The 20,946-nt window shown below is 38.6% G+C and overlaps 1 protein-coding gene across 2 annotated transcripts in view; it reads left to right on the top strand.

The window, feature by feature from the left end:
- Positions 1–20,946, top strand: part of CCDC6 (coiled-coil domain containing 6) — a 51,380-nt gene that overhangs the window by 11,301 nt on the left and 19,133 nt on the right. For both annotated transcript variants that reach the window (XR_007205082.1, XM_048310764.1), the window contains exons 2-4: positions 8,552–8,701; positions 15,859–15,987; positions 20,486–20,589. Coding sequence is in view for 1 of the 2 variants with exons in the window: in XM_048310764.1 (XP_048166721.1) it covers positions 8,552–8,701; positions 15,859–15,987; positions 20,486–20,589 (383 nt within the window). In the remaining variant the exon portion in view is untranslated. The remainder of the gene's footprint in view (positions 1–8,551; positions 8,702–15,858; positions 15,988–20,485; positions 20,590–20,946) is intronic.

Raw genomic sequence — 20,946 nt, 5'->3', positions numbered from 1 at the left:
AGCAGAAGCTGTGTATTAAGTTAGTCACCTAATAGTCTACTCTGCTGCTAAATCTTTTGCTGTTCCTACTCTGAAACTTTGGGAGTGTGCAGTTTTGAGTTTGCTAATTGGTCAGTCCAGCAAAGTAGACTGGTTAATATGTGGTTACATTGAAGATAAATGTTGTTTTATCAGTGGGCAGAGAACAGACTAAAAAGCATTTAAAATATGTTAATTTAAGAATTGTTTATGCATTAGACATCTGATATCACAGAGTAATGTGGACTGGGGTGCTACATTCCTTGTAGGTTTTAGTACTAATGGTGGTGTTGCTGAGATTTGACCTGTTGTTACTAGTTTCTAAGAAGCATGACAACCAGATTTTGTTAAATTTAAGTATTGTAGATGTAAGTCAAACAAACCACTGCATTTTTAAAGGATGGTTATTCCAGTGATCGCACAGCCTGTGGAAATTAATTAACACACACCACTTCCAACAAAACAGTATATGCTGTTTAAATTAGCTATGAGCTATAAGCAATATGATCTTTTTTCTATCTTTCATTTTGATAAGTCTGTGCATTTGAAAATTGAGACAAACTCAACATAAAACTACAAATCTCATTATGTATATATGTGCATCTTTGTGATGTTTTTCAGCAGTTTTTATAGAGGCTGAGCAAAAGCAAAACCTGTTCCATGTGCTTCTGTTTTCCATTTGTTTTACACTATTGATTAACTAGCAAACTATTTCCAGTACGAAAAATCCAGCAGTAAAGCAGCAGAGCCACTAGAAGTCAAAGGGTGAAGCAAAAATTTCTTCCTAGTAGTCATCAGTAAAGGATAAATAGAGAGGTATTTCAAACTTTGGTTCAGAGTTTGATTCAACAGTGTAGCAGGATTTTCCGTATTGGCTGTCTTTGTCAGTGTAAATCTTTAGCTGGGTGCAAACTAGCAAACTAGCAAAGATGTCCCTGGCAAAGCACCCCTCATCTCCTGGAGATGTGTTGCCAAAGCTTTGTGCTGGGGATGGTCGCTTGCCCGTGCTGGACTGATGGGGGAGTTGTCTCACATTCTTGGTGCCGTCCTGGCCATGTTTGCATGTGCAGTCATTTTGAAGCAGTATTTTGCTTGTATGCAGTGAACTTGAGGACGTAGGGGCAGTGGGTTTGTTGGTGCTTATATGCACTATACTTACTTTACACATGCACTGGAAATCAGTGCTGCTGAACATGCAGCAAGTGTAGGAAATGTGTGCTGCATGTGCAGCCTTGGGACGGAGGAAGGGCCTCATGAAATAGAGCTGTTTGGAAAGGTCTGCAGGCTAGATTTAATTTTCCTGCTGGGTCATTCCTGCCTTGGCCTGTGACTTCTGTTGGCTCAGGTTACAGCTCTTGTATGCTGGAAGCAGAGACTCCAGCCCTGATAACTGTCTGGGAGCTTCTTCTACATGATGATGTTTAAGTGAATGAAAAATAAGAGCTATAAAGCACGTTTCTAATGAATAGTCAGATTCTTGAGGTTGTCATGCTGAGTGTTCAAAATAGGAAGTGTTTAATGTGTGCCTGTACAACCCTGCTACTTTTTCCTTTATGGTGCTTTATTACCATATAATTTTTAGTTACATTAAGACTTGCATAGCAATATGTGTTCATGGTTAAACTGTTCAGTAAAAGTTACTGATACATTTTTCTAGGCCCTATCTTGACACTTTGTTGGTCATAGAAAATGTGTTTTTTTCACATGCTGCATTTTTATTAACTACTTAATGCCAGTATTTAGATTTAGTAAAAACCCTTGAAGAGACTGCACTATGTTTTTTCCTGTTTTGAAGAAAGCTGTTTAAATTAGTTTTCAATTATGTAAGTAAATTCAGGAATTGATTGTATTAATTATGAAATCCATATGGCTTGTTACACTTCATTTGTAATTAGCCAAATGCATTCATTTTATAAATATTTATGCATGTCAGATGAGCTTGTTTTCAAAACTTGCTTATTTTTACCACTTGTGTGTTTCAGTTGTGCAAGGCTTTCAGGTCAGCTTCAAAATGCAGAGAGAGAAGTACGTACAATGGGATTGCATACCGTCAAACAATTTACTTCATTGCTGATGTTAAGAGATTACTTGGCATGAAAGAATACCAGTGACTTTTGTGTTTTGGAAGCTGGTCAGTTCTGAGGGCTTTTCTCAAGTGCTCTTCCCAAACCACGAGATGTATGCACCTGAGTTTTTGTGAGAAGTTCCCATAAGGCTGCATGAGCGATGTCGAGCTGAAAACATTTGACTGGGGTTAAAACTGACATGGGAGAAAAATGTATTTCTAGTGTTGTTTGAGTCAGCTCATTTCTCTAGTCAGTCTGCACCCGTTGTGGATTTGTGTGGCCATATGCTGCATCACTTGGTAGGCATCGAGGGAAAAGCTTGCTATGCCTGGAGCTGGCGGCAGGAGTACTGTGACAGAGGCGTTTTGACGTGTCTGGCCAAAACCTAATTGACCTTTTAAAAAGGAGCAGGGTGGGGGATGAAGGGGACAGAGAATTTCCAACTATAAATGGAAATTAAAAGGAACTGTATTTTAATACTTCAAATGGTAGCTTATCATAAGGTTATTCCTTTATTATTATAATTATAAATTGTTGTTATTATATTAAAAACCAGCTATCTTTTTTGTCTCCTCTTGCAGCAGAACTCATCTACTGAATAGTTGAAATATAATAGTACTTGTGCTTTGAAGCAATTCTGCTTCAGTGGCTTTATGTTACACACATTTATGTAATGTTACACACTAGGTAATGTTTAGAGTAGCTGAAGTTCTCAGGATGAGTTCAAGTAATGAATTTCTTTCTTCCTTAGTGTATTTTGAAAAGAACTTTTGGTAAGCCTGTAAGTTTGTGATTTTTGGGGGGGGCGGGGGGGGGGTCTGTTTATTTGTTTTTAGAAGCCAGCCGACCAGAAAAATGCTTTCCTCCTACACTGCCAGGTTTGTGTTTAAAATAAAACAAAAAAACATTCCAGCAGCTTGGGGTTCTGAAGGAACCATTCAAAGGTATCACTACTTGTTTGGGGCTTTTAGGAGATACTGTATGCCCAAAGATAAAAATGCACAGTTCTTTCTATTGTTCTCTTACTCCTGAAAACTCATCTTAAAGGAGGGGAAAAGAAAACAAAGAAAAAAGTCCTTTCATGTCAGAACAGAGGAAACGACCCTGGGGGTTTGCCATAGATTAGACAGGAAATCACACTACAAATTGACCCCAGAACTTGAATTCCAGCTCACCACTTCAACCACGAGAGCAATCGCTCTTTTCTCTGCAGACAGGCCACCCAGCTGAAAGAAGTACCTTTGCTTGGGTGGGAGGAAAGCTGTACCCACATCGTTACTGGGGCTTGGGTGGGAACTCCTTGTCCTTCAGCCCTTACAGCCAGGAATGTGCTGCTGGGCAGTCGCTACAGTTGGCAGTAGTGGGAGTTCTTTTCTGAGTTGCTGCTGACTTCTGTTCTTGTGGTGGTTCATGTTTCTCCTTGTCTGAAAGGCACGTTGCATGCACTTTGGTCATTTCAGATGTAGCTGGAAGGTTTGTAGGAAAAAAATAGCTGCACTGTAAAAGTTTCTCCTGTAAGGGAACAGTGTCGGTTCACTGGAATATTCATTGCATTTGTAGATCAGTAGCTTTCTGTGTCGTTTTAACCTGGTGCTAGAAAGTATGGCCAGAGCAGTCACTTGAGTCAGTACTGCTAGAGGAGGAGTGTGTACTTCAGGAGAGCTGGGAAGCTTCGATTTTATTTTATGCAAGAAGTGCATATTCTAAAATCATGTCATTGTAACTTTCTGCATTTCTCACCCTGTTTACCTCATCCTGTTTAGTAGGACTTTTGGGAGGGCTCCTTTCTGAAGTGACAGCTTTACTTCAGTGTAACATGTGCAGAGACTGAGATCATCTCTTCCCGAAGCTGTCCCAACCCTTCAGTCTATATTCAGTAGCAAAGATTGAGTTTCTTGTGTCAGATTAAACTGCTCTTCAGCTCCATCTACAGGGTTACACTGTCCACAGGGTCCTGTCAGCAGGAACTGCACCAGGAAAAGATGGATGAAAGGTAAAGAGGACATGGTGGCTCTTGACATAAAGATAAAAGACCTTCAAGGGTGGATTAGATCAAAACAATGCTTGGTAGGCTGTTTCCAACAAGATCCCCTGAAATTTTGTGTCACCTCTACCCTGGATGCTGCTGGAGACAGGCGATGTTTGTCAGCGTGCAGCTGGGCATGCTTGACATGTGCCTTGCAGGTGGTCAAGTGTAAGTGCCTGGAGCAGTTTGTGAAACATTTGCTACTGAAATTGTCTGAAATGACACCTGACACTAAAAGGCAAGAACATGTTCATGTCAGGTCACTGATAATGTGCTGATACTGACTATAGAGTAGGTATTAATTGGATTGCTGAACTTGCTTGCTGTGCAGTAACAGGAAGACTTGTGAGGCTTTTAGAAGAGCTAGTGGGGGAAAAAAGGGATTTTTTAAAGTTTGGGGTATTTTTTGTGTTACAGTTTATTTTTATTATTTGACTGTATTCAAGCTGATGCCTCATCAGAAGTACTGGATTTTGCTGTTTTATATAATACAGTGCCACTAGAGCAGTGTGGTTGGTGTATGGTGCAGTGGTACAGAAAAAGAGCATACGACCAGAAACAGAAGCTGCTGCTTGTGCTAGAACCAAAACAGCAGAGGGAAATTCAGCAGTGTGAACCTAGTTTCCTAAAGGTGTATTCACAAGAAGAACTGAGAGAAGGAAAGTGCGTTAACAGCAAACCTTTCAGTTTATGGTAGTGTATGCAGCATGTGGAAAAAGAACTTTAGTGCAATTCACTTCCTAATATGATACTTGGTTACTATGTAAAGTTTAGGACAAATATGTTTCTTAGTTCTTTTAAAATTACTTGGGTTTTAAGCTCATGAGGACAGGTTTATAGTACACTTCATGTATATCAGCTCTACTAGTGATCAGGATTTCACAAGCTTCTGCAATAGAAATAGCAGGATTTTTCTTCCTCAAAAATATAAGAGGTTTTTTGTGGTTTATATGCATGAGGTGCTTTTTACCTCCCTCTATTCTTGATTTCCTGTGAAGTAACATGATAGCCCTTGCATTTATGGTCTTGACCACAACAGTTACAGATTTTTCCTTAGTGGATGCATCCATGGAATGCTCCAAGTTAGCTACGTGTGGAGTTTTGAGACACAGGAGACAGGTGGATATGACTGTTATTATGTAGAATCTGTCGTGAAAAGTAGATTGCTTGTTTCAGGTTTCCAGAGACTGACTGATAAGGTGTTATCATTTTGTATCACTCAGTGCCTTAGCAATTTATTTTGTAATATGATACCCAGAACAGAGTAAATGGCTGTTAATATTTTGGATGTTGAGTGTGATATGGATAATAGAGGAAAACCAAGAACTCTATGCCCTCGTGGAAGACAGTGTTTCTGATTTCTGTATTCTCTTTCCTTTTTCTGCTGATGATATCAAGCCTCTTTTCAAATACAGATACTTAATAAAAAGACAAGTTATCCCTTTGGAAAAACAATTTATTCACATCCAGAAAAATCAGTTTGATTATGGGCTAAATGAGGAACAGATTTCAAGATTTTAGGCAATATTAAGGTAAACATGAATTATTCTATTACTTGAGATAATTGAACTATCACCAAATAATGAGTAACAAGATGAAGGGCAAGTTTCAGAATGAAATTTAGAAGCATTAATGAATTATGTGCTTTGTCTTAATAACTGTCTGATGTTTTTCAGCTAAAATGTTTGTGTTGAAAGTGCTGTCCTTGGGTAATTAAATGGACATTCATTATATTCAATATGCTGTGTGGATATTTGGGGCTCACAGTTCATTTGTAGATGTGTAGGGTTGCTGCTGTTGAGTTGAGAAATGCATTCTTTGTGTAGGGGAGTCGGATGAAATCCTACCTAGCTTTTCCCGTGAGCCACCTGCGTGTGGGCCGGGGTCCTGCTCGCTGTGGGCACAGGGGTTGTTGTAGGGCGGTTCTTGAATGGGTGCACTGGGGCTGCTCGTTCCTGCTTCCTGCGTGCCAGCACGCTGCTTGTGTGGCACGCCAGCCTGGGAAGCAGATCCAGGAAAGGAAAATGGGAGGAGGAAGGGAAAGGCTTGATTTCTGGGTGTCTCCTCAGCCCGTGCTGGCCTGCTGCCTGGCCGCATGAGCTCCCGTGTGGGCACACAGGAGGGGCATTGGCCGGGACAGGCATCTTGGCAGCCTGCGCTCCTGTTGGCCTGGGCACCCATCGTTAATGTGACACCAGGATCTGGCTAACAGTGTTGTGCAGGCTCGGTGCTATAATAATGTGATTTTAGAGCTTTTGACTGGTGCAAAGCACGAGCAGAACAAATCTGTGCAAGTTCCAGATGAATAGAAATCAAAGCAGAAACACCCTCATTCTTTTGTTTTTCAGAACCAAGTGCTTTCTAATTTAATTTTAGGTAAGCTTGGTCTGTGTTACTGTCTTTTATTTTCTGAACCACCAAAAAACAGACACAAGCAGAAATCCTAAGTAGTGAAGGCAGTGGAGGAGTTGATTTTGGAACAGTATGCATGAATTTTAATGATTTGAGGACAATGAGCCCTTGCAATTTGACTTGTTTACTCTGTTCCGGAATGTCTCTGAAGACATAAGATGGTTAGTAGCTCTAAGTAAGGCCACATTTAGAAGCTGATAGATGATGTTATTCAGATCAGTTAGATTCCAGGAGTTTTAATCCTCTGAGATGTGAGCTGACAATGTAACATTTCTTCAGACCTTTTGGACAACTCCCTATTTTCTTGCTGTGACAGGTAATAATACCACTGCTGAACATTCTGGAGTACCTGTTCTCTGCTATGGAGATGCAAAACATTGGAGAGGGGGTGTTGTGCAGGACCTAAGCTGCTAAGTCAGTAAAGGCTGCCTGATCTTGCTTTTTCTTTTCTTTCTTTTTTTGTTTTTTTCAGGTTGGGGTTGTGCCAGCTCTGGTGGTGACAGGGAGAAGGGAGCTGGTGGCAGATAGATAGTAGGAAAGGGCCATGAAAAGAAAGCAGTAGAGATGGGAGAAGACACGAGAAGGCAAAGATGTGAAGAGAAGGACTTGATGGAAGGTGGACTCAACTGAGAAGTTTCCAAACCACTGCTTTAGGTTTTATAATACTGGTGATATCATGAGGAGAATTTGCAATTGTCCTGTTGTTTCACCAAATTGAAAGGCAGTTATGCTCTTTAATTAACTTTTCTCCTAGACATTGAAGGTGTCTAAGTAATTGGCTCTTAGGCCGCTAGGGAATGTATCATTTCAGTTAAAAGATCGCTGACATAATGCAATCTTTCAAGCATTTTCTAGTGTAAAATAAGTATAAAGAGATTGTTATTTTGGCACATTTTGGGCAGAAGATTATGGAAAATAAGCTTTCAGCAATGTGTCTGTTTCAGTTCTCAAATTTTCCTCTCTCTAATTTTACTGAAATAAAGCTTGCAGAATGTTTACATAAGGTATAAGCTGGTATAATTTTATTAGAATCAGGGCAAATCACATATGTGCAGTTCAAGTCATGGATTTTATTGCAGGGAATAAAACCTTTCCTAACACTATCTTGCCTCATTTGTTAAATGCAGTATTTGTGTCATTCAGTTGTTCCAGGCTTTGGACTGTAGTATTAAGAGTTGGCTCTACCAATTTGTAAGCTGTGATCTTTCATTTGCCTATATGAAGTACTCTTCATGGTCTTTTAGAGCAGGCTTTCAAAGGATCACTTTTATTTTCCATTTATCAACTTTATACTTAAAAAAACATACAAACATCTGAACTGTAGGGAATGCAAGAGTGCAGTCTCCCAGGCTGGCTTTCCGTGGAGCAGTGCGGGGTGCTAGCAGTAAGCTGAAATGGAAATTGTCACCTTTAGTAATTCTGCATGGGCAAGATTTCCCGAGTAGCTTGGGGTAAAGCTACCCCATGGCATTTTTGTGAGTTGCTACTGGATGTAGTGGAGTAGCAGTTGTGAGGAGTAACATACCTGTTTTCCTGGTGGTGGGGTAGGAATTCCTGTGAGAGGAGCCGTGCTGCCTGCTGCTCCGCATAGCTGGGTGAAAGAAGGGGAGCATTATTTGGCTCCTGGAAAGCAGAGCTCAGTCTAAGGGATCTGAAAAAGAGGCATGCAGCAGTCTGAGCTGTGCTTCAGCTTGTAATGGAGAACATTTAGACAGGAGCTCCTTTTTAGGCATAGAGTAGGTAAAAATAGGTATCTGAATCTGTAATGCTTTTACAAAGTTTATAAGGTTGGGGAGTTTGTTGGTAGGAGGCCACTTTAAAGCACCAATGCGGTTTCTCACATTAAAAGGTTGAAAACAAAAAACGAAGAAGGGTGCTATAATGCTATAAAAGGGAATGGTAACAGCACTTAGATCCAGCCTACAGGCCTACAGGATGATAAGCGTTTAAAGGGGAATGGAATAATTGTAGCTTTTTTGAAAGGAAACTTGCTCCCTTTTGTCTCAAAACTTATGTCTTTATTTCACAGCAAGCAAGGGCAGAGCAAGAAGAGGAATTCATCAGTAATACTCTATTTAAGAAGATTCAAGCTCTGCAGAAAGAAAAAGAAACACTTGCAGTAAACTATGAAAAGGAAGAGGAATTTCTCACTAATGAGCTCTCAAGAAAACTGATGCAGGTAATTGGTGCCTTTACTGATGTTTCTCCCAGGAGCCTCAGGACTAACCGGTGACTGAACTTTTGTGTTTGTGTGACTGCACTCTGAGAGAAGTGGTCAGGTTGGAAAGCTGACACTCGATAAAAGCAAAGTACAAGAAGTGTAGTGAGTGACCTTTTTTTTAACATGTTGCTTTAAAGTTTGCATCTGTGAACTCAGCTTTGAGAACCTGAAAGTTTGTATACTGATGCAAAAAATGGGTGTAGCTTGCAGTAAATGTTAACTGTCTTCCAGACAAGAGTTACTGATTAATTTAAAATGCTAGTGAAACACTTTTTTTTCTGGAGTCTTTGATATTTAACAGGAGTCCTGAAATATTAAACTTTATACACAAGAATGTGCGGCGATGCTTGAAAGAGGCTTTTTCTGTAAGTTTATCCATACTTGTAACAAAACAGTTGCTGCTATTGAATTAAAACATCAGTTTGATGGCAAAAGTAAAAAGTTGAAGACGCTGGGACAATTTGTGGCAGAGAAACTTCTTTCGTTACCCAAGCTGCTAATTTTTGGAAAGTGGCTAAGTATTTGTTGAAAGGGTTGTTCATGGTCGCTGTGTGCTCACAGTCTTGCCTGAATACCTGCTCTTGGCCCCTGTAGGAGACAGGATACTAAAGTTAGGGGAATGTTTAGTGTGATCTGCCTGAGCTTTTTTCATGCCATTAGTTCTAAGCTATGTCATGAAAAACTAGGCACTTTAGAAGAAGCTAATTTGTATGTTGTAAGCATTGCTGTATTCTGCAGCTGGAGACTGGAGGCATGTTTAGCCCTGCAGTTAGGAAATGCAGTGTTTGGAAACACCACTAGAGCTAATCCCATCTGGCGCTTTTGTTACTGAAAACTGGGCCTTCTCTCACTTTGTCTCTTTGGTGCCTGTTATCACACAGGAAGCTCAGTAGCAAGATAAAATATCCCTTACGTGGTATTACTATTTCCCCTTGCTGTTCTTGAGGACTGACAAGAATGTTTCTGACTAAGAGACATGTTTGCTTTCTAAGTCATACATTTTCATGAAAAACAGAGAAGCAGATGGCAGTAAAATAGGGGTATCAACTGTTCTTTTCTAATTGAAGTAAGATGTGGATATCACTATAGAAAAAGCTTTCCACTGAAGTCTCTTGCAGTAAAGGGAGAAATGGTACATTGAACAATGTTGTTTAATTGAAAGGGAGATGTAGAAATCTGTTACAGAACCAGGTTACGTGGGACTGTACCATACACTGTAAAGAGGAAACTAAAACTTACATTAAAAATAAAAGCATGAATTACACCTGATTTGTTTGAAGAGTTTTGAAGTCGTATGATGACCTTGCATACAAATTTGTACCGCAAAGTTCTGCAGCAAGTAAGTTGTTGTATCAACTAATTGCTTAAAATATGCTTAGCCTTTTCCCTAGAATTCATGAGATTGTTTTAACAGGTTTTTTTAAACTATCTTTAGCATTCTTAAATTGCTAAAATGATGCAAAATAGGTTCACACATTACAAAGAGAAATACGAACTTCTTGTCAACCTAAAAGTACAACTATTTTTATTCTTTTTTGCTATGGACTTTCAGAAACTATCCTTTGACTGTTGCCTCAAATTAAAGAAAAAGGTAACACTCTACTGTTGTGAAAATATCCAAGAGGGTGTTTGTCTTGTAATGTATGCAACAATGCAATGGCATTGTGCTATTTGTCTCTTGGAAACCCTTAATGGGTGCTTCATTCTCAAATGAGAACTTCATTCTCATTTGTGAAAGATTCAGAGAAGCATCTGAAACAGAATGCAGACATAAACTGGAAGTTATTCTCACCTTTTGTGCAGCATTTGGAGAAAATCCTCAGTTTTGGATTCAACATCATTCCATAAATATTACCCAGCTTTCAGCAGGCAAGCTGCAGGTTTCTGCTGAAAGAAAAGCTATAACTTACAAGAGTATGGAGGTAAAATTCTGACCACCGCCTGTTTTTATTAAACAGTATCTCAACCTGCAGCCTTATATTTCATTCCATGTGACCTTGCAGTAAGCCTCGTTTAGCCTTTGATAAACATGGTTATGTCAATCAGAAGATTTTAAAATATGGCAGTTCATAAATGCACCTGTGTTCCAAATTGTTCATCCTGAAGCTGTGTCGTTTCTCTCAGCACCATTAGGTAGCAATTTTTTAAAGTAAACTGTGAGTTTGTCCTCTCTGTGAATTAATAACCCAGGTAACTTGAAAAAGAGAACAGCTGTCAACATGCTGCTGGTGGTGGTGGTGGTTGTGTTTGTGAAGGGTGAGTGGCATGGAATTTCTTGCTTAGAGGTTCACCTGAAAACTTCAGTGCACAGAGCCGATAAGAGTTATATGAATGCTCCTCTACAAGGCCAGAGCTGAAACCTTTGTGCCTTGTGCATGGGCACCAGTGGTGTTTCTGTTTATGGCATATGCTGCAAATGCTATTAACCCTTCCCTTACTCTGGTCAGCAGGTTTTGTTGTCCATACTTCTGGATGACTTTTCATACCGTTACAGTGGCTCAAGATATGCAGTGTGGGTGGAGGACTTGTTTTAAAGCAAACAGTTTAATATTAAAACTATTTTTCTGTTTCTGTGTATGCTGAATGCAAATCTCATTTCAAGGCTTGATTATATCTTTGATTTGATAAACTTGCTGTGAAGTGCAAAACCAGAATATTGATATATTCTCCTAAACACCAGTAACATTGTTGGAAACTTACAAATGGTACAGAGGAAATGGTCCCTTCCACTAAAGAGCTTACCTGTAGAATTAGGGAACATTTGAATATTACTGTGTGTTTCTGTGAAAGTAATTTTTCATCTCTTCAGAGTCTTAGTAAGTTGACATTAGAATATCAGTGAGTTGCAGGCAATTTTCTGAAGTAGCAAAGAACTGCAAATAATACCTGATGGTTTTTGTTTTCTGAAAGCTTATCTGTTGTCTGAAGGTTTGATTCTTCAGTTGTGAATCCTGGGAATTAAATCCACGTAGACCAACAGATTAAATATTGCAGAAGAGAAGCTCCTGGTTTTACAAATAAACTCATTTTTTGGAAAAGGGGGCATTACTGGCACACATCACAGGGTCAGTTTAGAGTTTATTACAATATCTTTTCTATAATCAGATAGTCTTCCCGTTATACAGGTGTAGTGCTACATTCCTGGCTAATGTTTTTTAGACCAGAAAGTTAAGATAATTACGATTTCTTTTTTTTTTAATTTCCTGAGATTTGTGAGTGCCATACTCATACTAGAGTATAGTACTCATACTACAATACACTGGAGTGTATTGTAGTAGCAATTCTGTTTTCGTTAGGAGAATAATGAACTCAATGCCCTCTTCCATTTTTGGCATCTTTGCTCTGGAGGGAATTCTAGTTAAATTAGATGCAGACTTTGGATGATGACTTAACCAGGAATACAGTAGTCTCCAGTTGGTTGCTTCACCGTTCTCTGGAATTAACTCTTAATGTCTGTGTTCGCCAGGCAATGTTGGTCTGACCTGGAATGAGACTTTCAGCATTCCTGCTGTCAGACATTGTGCATCAAATGGCTTCCTGCCTTTTGGATGAGTAAGGGAAAAAATTGCATATGAATCTGTTGTTTTGTCTAAAACTTTGCATTTTGGAACAGAGGAGAGGTACTTCTGCTCAACTGCATCTCATTTTCACTCTCAGTTTTTCAAATATTTACAGCTCTATGCCTGTGTCAAAATTACTGCCATATTATTCTGTTGAAAGCCACCCAGCAGAGGGACTTTTTTCATGGTGCCTGTGTGTTTGTTGCTTTGTCAGACCTTTGTTTGTCACAATTGTAGGGGCTTATGCCTCTCATTCAGCCTGGCCTCTGGAATGAGCTCCCAGAATGTTAAAACATTTTAAATGTGGGAGCTGCCTGCCTGAGCTGCAGTGCTCCTCCTAACAGCCAGCAGGAATTTCCCAGTTCAGCACCATGTGCATTACTGTTATAAAACACAGACTGACATCAGGTTTGCAATGTCATAAGAAATTAATTTTGAAACCTTTTACTACTTGCCAGACTGAGTCTAAACAGACACAGTAGCACATAAAAGGAGGTGTTTCCACTGGAATAATACTGTCCTTCTGGTGCCATAACATTGCTTAATAATACCTTTTTATAACTGTAACTTTCACTGACTCTACAAGCCAAATGAATAAATACACAATTTTATTAGATGCATTTCATTTGTTTAGCATAATTATTAATTTTCTAGGTTGAATGTTGCAGGAATGAAGGAGCACATGCATCTCACCAGAGGTCTTACAGTAAACAAAAGCTTTTTATCACATACATCCTTGACAAACTTCTTATAGGCCTTATATCAATTTACTATATTTTCCCGTGTACTTCATGTAATTATATTTTTTTTACCTGATGAAGTCTCTGGAAAGCTTGGAACAATATTTTTATAGCATCCTCAATCCTTAGTGATTATTGAATGGTAGCAGTATTTTGCAGAGTATCGTTAGAAGCATTTTGATGCAGGCTCTGTTCTTGCAGCGGTGGACATGGACATGTTGAGTTACTGTTTTGAAATTGAAAGTAGTAAATCTTAAAAATTAATCTTTTGTGAAACAGGGCTGCTCCAAAGAGAAATTTATTTTTAATGTTATTTGATCTTACAAAGTAAGTTACTTTAAGTTGTGCACCAGTCCTTTTCAAAATCAAATTCAGATTTTTTTCAACACCAAATTGCAAATTGGTCCAAGTATCTGTCCTTGAAAGTAAGATGTTACAACATACCAAGATAATAGCATAATGTGTAGTCAGGCAAGTGAAGTAATTGGATGTCTGTACAGAAATGTTTCTTACATAAGTCTGATTCTTGACAATTCTTTAAAAAATTATAAGTCTGTAAACATAAGCTATTACTCTTCCTGCTCTCCAAAATATGATGTGTCAGCTCAAGGATGCAAATGGGATTGTGCAGAATAAACAGAGCCAGCTCATCTGTCATTTATTTGATGAACATCTGGACATAAAGAGGAGGCAGACTGCTGATACAAAATTGTTAATAAATAGGACTTTCAGGATGCAGTGAAGGAAGAAGTGGACAGCTTTTGAGGGCCTGGAATACCTAAAAATAGACTGTACCAGGTCATAGTCTGGGGGATAAATGAGGGTTGTTTTTTTAAGGGGGAACTTGATCCATTGGCTCCATTACTTCATAAAAACACTTCCCACTGTCCCAGAAGTAAGCCAGTACAGTAAAGAAGGAAGGTAAATGTGGTCCTACATTGTATCAGGACACTTGTTCCTACAGAGAGAGTATTACTGTAGTTGTTTAGAACTTAGGTGGACTAAGGCTCCCACTCCTGCTGCTAAGCTTTGTGTTTGACAGCCCCACTCTCACTTCAAACTAGTCACCGTCTCTCTTGCACCAAGCCCATCTCTAATCTTACGTAGCTGAGAATTCTCCTTGAGTTTTCATATGCAATTCAAGGTCTGTAAGACATTGGCATCAAGGTGACACGTTCTAACACATTTCTTTCGTTCTCTTTAGCTGACAGGTGTATCTGTAGACTGTTGTTACTATAATTGCATATAATTAAAAATACTTGGAAAAGACTCTCTTACTTTACTAAGTAAAATAAATACTATCCACCTGTGTTTTACCAGGGGATATTTTCTCATTGTTAGCAATTCTGTTCTTCAGCATTAAGCTTTCAGCAATAACTGGATTTTGGTTGTTTTGGTTTGGTTTTGTGATCAAAAGAAATAAAAGGGAAAAATTATTTTACCCCATATGAGTGACAGACACCACTCATGTATTTTGGGGGTGTTAGTAGTATTTTTCTTCCTCTTTGTAAAATGAAGCCAATATTGTCTATTCTAAGAGTTTTCTATTCTGATCTTTATTTTAAATTGTGAAAAATAAAATCTCAGCATTGACAGGCCCTGCAAACACACTTAACCCCCAAACTTCTCCCATATGTGTATTGCCAAGTAGTTGCTGTCTGCCTGGTGCTCTTCCTTCATGAGCCTTTTGGCTCTGATCTCTCTGCCAGGCTGCACTTACAGACCATTTTGTCTCTACTTAGCAGCAAAAGGAGCTGAATCAATGAATGAGCAATTTTAGCTTGTTTTAAAATCAAAGTATTTTCCTTCACTGTGGATATCCAGCAACCTTGATTTGTGTCCATGACTGCGAGGTCTCTCTCCATGTCCTCAGGTTTTCCTCACACATTTAAGCACTGTGACCTTACAGATTGTTATGTGCTAGCCAGAAGAACTGGCATAGAAAATAAAATAAGCAGGTGGGAAAAGTTGCCTGCAGTTTCAGTGGATGGTCAGAACACAATGTAATTACACCGTTGTCTTTTGGTGACATTTGCTTTTCCCTGAGTCAGGTTCACGTGTTTGTACCATGGTGGCAGTCACACTCTTTTATCCACAGGAAGATTTGGATCCTTGTCTCAGAGGGACTCTACTCCAAGCCATATTTCATGTTAATATGAGGGGGTTTTTTTGTTTCTGTCTGCTTGAGAGCCTTGAGAGTTAAAGATTTTTTTTTCATTGGATATACTAAATGAAAAAGATTCCCTTTGGTATTAAGAAAATGTATAATATTGATTTGAAATAACCAGTATTTTTATGTCATCTGAGCCATTTGATTTTGATAGCATAGGAATAGAAATTAAAGTTTTTTGGTTCTTGTTTGTAAACTCATTGCACAGCAATTTCATTAGTATGAGTTCAGTCACAATTTTCATCTTTCAGTTGCCTGGGAGAAAGAAGTGCTAAGACCTACATTTTGTGCTTTGGGTGCTCTTGAGATGATGCATTTAGATTAAAATTTGTGGACATTATGATAGATTTTTTACTTTTGAAATGTCTATAATGCATTATATATAGCAAATAAAATAACCTATTTTGATTTGACTTAATAATTAGAAATGTAATTTTATCTGCTTTGTAAATATGCAGCACAGTTTAATATGCTCCTTTTTGAAAGGCTGTTGGGTGGGTGGTACATTTTGAAGTCTTTTGAGAAGCATCAGTAGAGAATTTAACGTGCATTAGGAATAAATGTGTAAATAAATGTATAAAAGGTGCCTAAGTTTATGCTTTTATTTGTGTGTTTAAAATATTTACATGTCTCCTAAATTTTTAGCTGCAACATGAGAAAGCTGAACTGGAGCAGCATTTAGAACAGGAACAGGAATTTCAAGTGAACAAACTGATGAAGAAGATTAAAAAACTGGAAAATGATACAATTTCAAAGCAGCTCACCCTGGAGCAGGTAACCTCCTTCATTTCACCATTGTGTGACTGAGAAAAAACCAAGTTCTTCTGTTGTATTAGATTTGACTTAATTTTTTAAGTATGTAAGCAACTGGGCAGTATTGAGGTTATAGAAAAGTCAGTTTGACTTTCAAAGCAATAGAAAAGTAACGTAACTTCTTATGAGAAACTTGGATTCGTTTTTTTTTTCATGGCCATTATAACTTTTAGTAGTCTTTCTGTTGGCCTTCATGTCTGCTGGACAGCAGTGACCTTTTCAAGTGCAACTACCAATTTTGTATGATTCTCCTTTTTCTGTTGACGTGAAAAAATTAGTTAATGGCTATCTAAATGATCAAGTGAGTTCTCTTGATTCGCATGGTAACATTCTTTATGGAGAGACCTAGGAAACAAATTGAAAAGTAAAAAGGTGGGGAATACGTCGTTGCCAGCGAGTCCTTACCCAGCATGGAAATTAGCATGAGGTTGAAATAACTCTCTTAGCCACAAGGTGGTGGTGGCTGCCACTTAATCAAAATGCAAAGTAAGTTTAACATACTAAGCTGTTGTAGTCTTTGAAATGTTAGCATGAGCCGCAGCTGAAATCTTCATGATATTATTTTTGTCTCATTGTTCTGGACAGACAGACTTGTGAAATCATAAAATTTGAAACTTGTTGCTACATCTAAATGATGTCTTGTTCAAAAAGCTTAGATGTGCAAAGGTCTTTAGTATCTGGCTTTGAAAACTTTGTGAAGATGTTAAAATTTGGCTGGCAGGCTTGCTTAGAAATTCCATGTGTATTTATATGTGATTCACCGAATGCCTTTGTTTTCTCTCACAGTAAGGTAGAGTAGATCTCAGGTTACTTTGGGCTTCAGCATGCTTTCCTCCCTCACACGAATTAAAAGTGCTGATTGTGCTAATTAACCAGCTGAAGCAGCAGCCTGGGGCAATGGGCAGGATATAGCAAGAAGCAACCAAAGTTGTAAGGAGAGCCACTTTGCCTTTATTGCACACTGAGGAATTAAGGAAGAGGGATTGCCGTGATCTGCAGCACAACCTTCAGGACACCTGTTAAGCAGGGCTTGGAAGGAGGACTCCAGCAATGCTTTGAGCTGGGCTGCATTGGGATCTGTCACTAATCAGTGAGCAGATAATTACAGCATATGCTCACTGAACTGTTGTTTTTAAAATAGAGAGCATGAATTATCTGTGCTTTGTGTTCTTTCTTTCTCCTTTGCTTTTTTTCATCTGAACTGCTTATGCCACAGGTGATCAGTAGGTAGCTGATTTATGGTAGTGGTGGTTGCATAGAATATTATTCCATAATAAAAAATTAAGTTGGATCTTAGAGTTCAAATGTGACCTGAAATAATTTCTTAAGTCAGCTTGAAGTCAGCAGAGCATTCTTCTCTGAAGGCAAATGGTGAAGAAATTTGCAGCATGTGACTATTTCATTAACTGCATGCCTCACTTAAAACGAGCAATAATGTTCTGTGTTACAGTTCAGTGGTTTGATAGGAAATAAATAGCTGTCAGTACTGCCCTACAGAGACCCAGTGTGTGTAGTCTTGCTGTTATTATTTTTAACTGCTTTCCTATTTCATACAGTATAGCGAGAAACTAGAATTGATGCAGTTAGGAGTTGAGAAATAACAACTAAACTGCTAATAATCATCTATGTCTGCTTTGAAAGGAGAAGAGATGTGTAAAATCTTCGGGAAAGATCTTGGAGAGCAGCAGAATTAAAGCTACAAAGGGCAAGGTGGAGATGAGAAGCAGAGAAGTAAAATGTAGGATAGTGGGTGTAGGCAGAGATCAGCATATTCAACTTTGATTGATTTGGAAGACCTCCATTTCAGGAGGGAACAGTTGTGCTTGTTAATAAGTTGGCAAGACAGTTGACAAAGCAGGGATACAGAAGTACACACATGATGGATATTTTAGCTGCATTTTGAAGTAAAGTAAGTGCACTTGTGAAAGAGTGAGAAGAAACACAAGTGGGTGGTGAGGAAGGTTAAAAGGAATTTTACTGTTCCTCTGAAGGGAAGGTTAAGGTCTGAAAAGCAAGCAATGCTTCCTTGTTTCCCTGTTTTAATGGTCGAAATTAAGTGATGATTGATTGGAATGTAACCATGAACCCATGCAGAGTGACACTAGTATTGACAAAGCTGCTGGCTTGGTCCTGAGCATAATCCCATCCTGTTTATTTTAGTTCAGAATATTACCACATTTCTAAAAAATTCACTGACTGGAGTACCTTTCAAAGTACACCTGAAACTACCTAGTACCAAACCAAATATACTAATTCTCCGAATTCACAGCTCTGAACAGGATGCTGCAGTTACTTCTGCTGTAGGTGCCATTCAAGGTGTTCTTCCTCCAATCTTTGAAATCCTGACAGTGGGAGAAACTGGCACGATGCTCATGACTAGGAAAGGAAGATCCAGTATGTTTCATATTGCTGAAAATGTGGAATTCTAGATCTGTTTCACAACCTGGTTTCTTTGGTGTTTTGTCAGAGCAGCTTCAGGGCACAACACAAGGGTTATTTGTCTATTGTTGCTGATGGTTTGGCTGTGCCATTGTGCATGCTCTTCTACATGCAGATTTATAATTAATGGACTCCACTGCTTTGGTGATGGTTGCTATAATACTAAATGTAATCTTAGATTTTTCAAATACAGATTTATAAATAATTTACTCTGTCTTTAAATTCCAATGTGCTCTTCTTCCTACCATTAAAAGATAGGGATTTCTTTTCACCTGTATGTTCTTGTGGTTTTGTTTGTTGCTAGATCAAAACATAGTTGTAAAAAGACTAAGAGTGGGTGAGTCTAAGCCATGCTGCATTGAAATGATGCAAAAACCATTGCTGCAGAGGTCAGGACCTGCATTCACACTTTTTTCGTCATGTGATTATCTAGCTAGCTGTGCAGTCTATCTTTGGTAGTGTTAGAAGCACAGTGTGCAGATTGCAAGGACATTTGCCGTAGTTTCTTCCCTCTGGATGTTCCCAGCCCCAGGCATTGGCCAGACTGGCTAAGGAGCCCTGAGGCAGAGTGCCCTGTGCTCCTGGGGCTGAGCCTTTTGCTTTCCTACCTCTACAGCTCCAGCCATGTGGGGAATGAAGTGTTAGTCAGGATCCAAATTCTCATCCTCGTGGGGAGGCTGAAGCATGTTGCTTCTGACTTCTCTTTAATTGAAATGTAAGTTCCCTGAGCTGTTAAGGTACATCTGGAAACTCAAACATGGAAGGATTTGCTAGACAGTGTTTCTCTTTCTAAGTATGTTCCCTATTACTCATCAACATATGTCTGCTTCTCATAGTAACTAATTCCTCTAACCTTTAAAGGAGAAAGTTGTACATTCATTAAACTTGCACTGGTAGCTGAAGTGTGTAGGTTTATTTTTTTGGGGTTTCTCAGTATTAATTTGGTGGTTAGCACTAATAGTTTACAGATTTAGATGCTGCAACAGCCCTTCAGCAAGTGATGCAGTAAATGGAAATAGTTTCATTCTGGTTTTGGTCTTTCCATTTTCTAATGTGAGATCATTTGCCCAGCAGAAAAGTGGTGTTAACGAAGGCTTGGCTGGGAAAAATGCTTCCATGCTATTTTCCACCTGTAAAGGTGTTGAACTGTTCCCAAATATTTCATTATTACCAACTTTTTGAGTTCAGCTACGTTGCTACTGAGTAAGATCAGCTGTGCCTCTTAAAATTCTCCTGTATTAATAATACTTACATTGTATTTCTACTTAAATGCTAATAATAGATTTCTTCATGTATGGGTCTACATTATATCTTTTATTAACTTTAGAGTAGAAGGTTCTACATTGTATCTTTTATAGATATAGTAAAGTAGAATATATAGATATAGTATAGTAGAATCAAGAATGTTTGTTCACACAGTAAGTGAACATGAAATGTCAAGCTTTTACTTTTATAAAGCCTTTGCTTTATAAAGACAGAATTACATTTGTTTTGCTAGTAATGATTGATAAAGTAACATTTAAGGCAGTTCACATAACTTTTTTTTTACTATTTTTGTTATGTCCTTTATCTAACACAAGGCACACAAGGCAAAGATGGCTTCTCTTCCATTTCTGGATTATTTAACTATGATTCTTCCGCTAAAAAAGTCTAAAATTATCCAAAAGAATTGTTGGTGTAGTGAACAGTAAATTCAGTTTGAATTTCATAGATTTATGGAATAAATGTCTTTGAATAGGTTTGTCACGTCATCAGTGCCTGCATGTCCTGGGTTCATGCTCCTCCTTATTGGCCAGAGACAAGTTCTGTGAGAAAAACTTGGGTTAAGGAGATAACAACTGTGCAACTACTGAATCTCTTGATTTTTCCAGTGCACTGTGCCTGAATTTTGTCTCTTCTTCCCCTTCTCCTTGCTCTTGTAGAGCATTATGTAAAATGGGGTTGTTGGAGTTTTCCTGATGCCAGTTTCCTTGCAAAAAATACAGGCCCATAATTTTTTCTAATTGTTTTTCCTCTCCAGTTAAGACGTGAGAAGATTGACCTTGAAAATACTTTGGAACAGGAGCAAGAAGCACTAGTGAATCGTCTCTGGAAGAGGATGGATAAGCTTGAAGCAGAAAAACGGTTTGTCTTGTTGCAGTGCACTCCTTACTGTGGGAGAGAGTTTTAATACCTCATGTTCTGGATTAAATGTGTTCATCTCTGTCCCACAAGAGTTGTCTGATCTGTGAGAACCTGGAAGATGAAGCAGTTGTAAAGTTCCTTGTTTGCATGATGGCATATCATTGATTGCTTAAAGTGGATACAACTAACCAGTCTAAGAAATTACCTGGGAAAGCTTGAAGGAATTTACTGAATTATTTCAACTGCTGATAGCCTCTTTCTAAAGCTTCTTGTTTGCGGTCAGCTTTAGATTCATGGTGTTTTACTGTATTTATTATATGAGAAGCTCTTGGTTTTTCCCTGTCTCCTTAAAGAAAA

Source organism: Corvus hawaiiensis, chromosome 8 (genome assembly GCF_020740725.1).
Source record: "Corvus hawaiiensis isolate bCorHaw1 chromosome 8, bCorHaw1.pri.cur, whole genome shotgun sequence".
In the NCBI taxonomy this organism is placed as follows: Eukaryota; Metazoa; Chordata; class Aves; order Passeriformes; family Corvidae; genus Corvus; species Corvus hawaiiensis.
The sequence above is the reverse complement of the archived record's forward strand: the minus strand, read 5'-3'. Positions and strand labels throughout refer to the sequence as shown.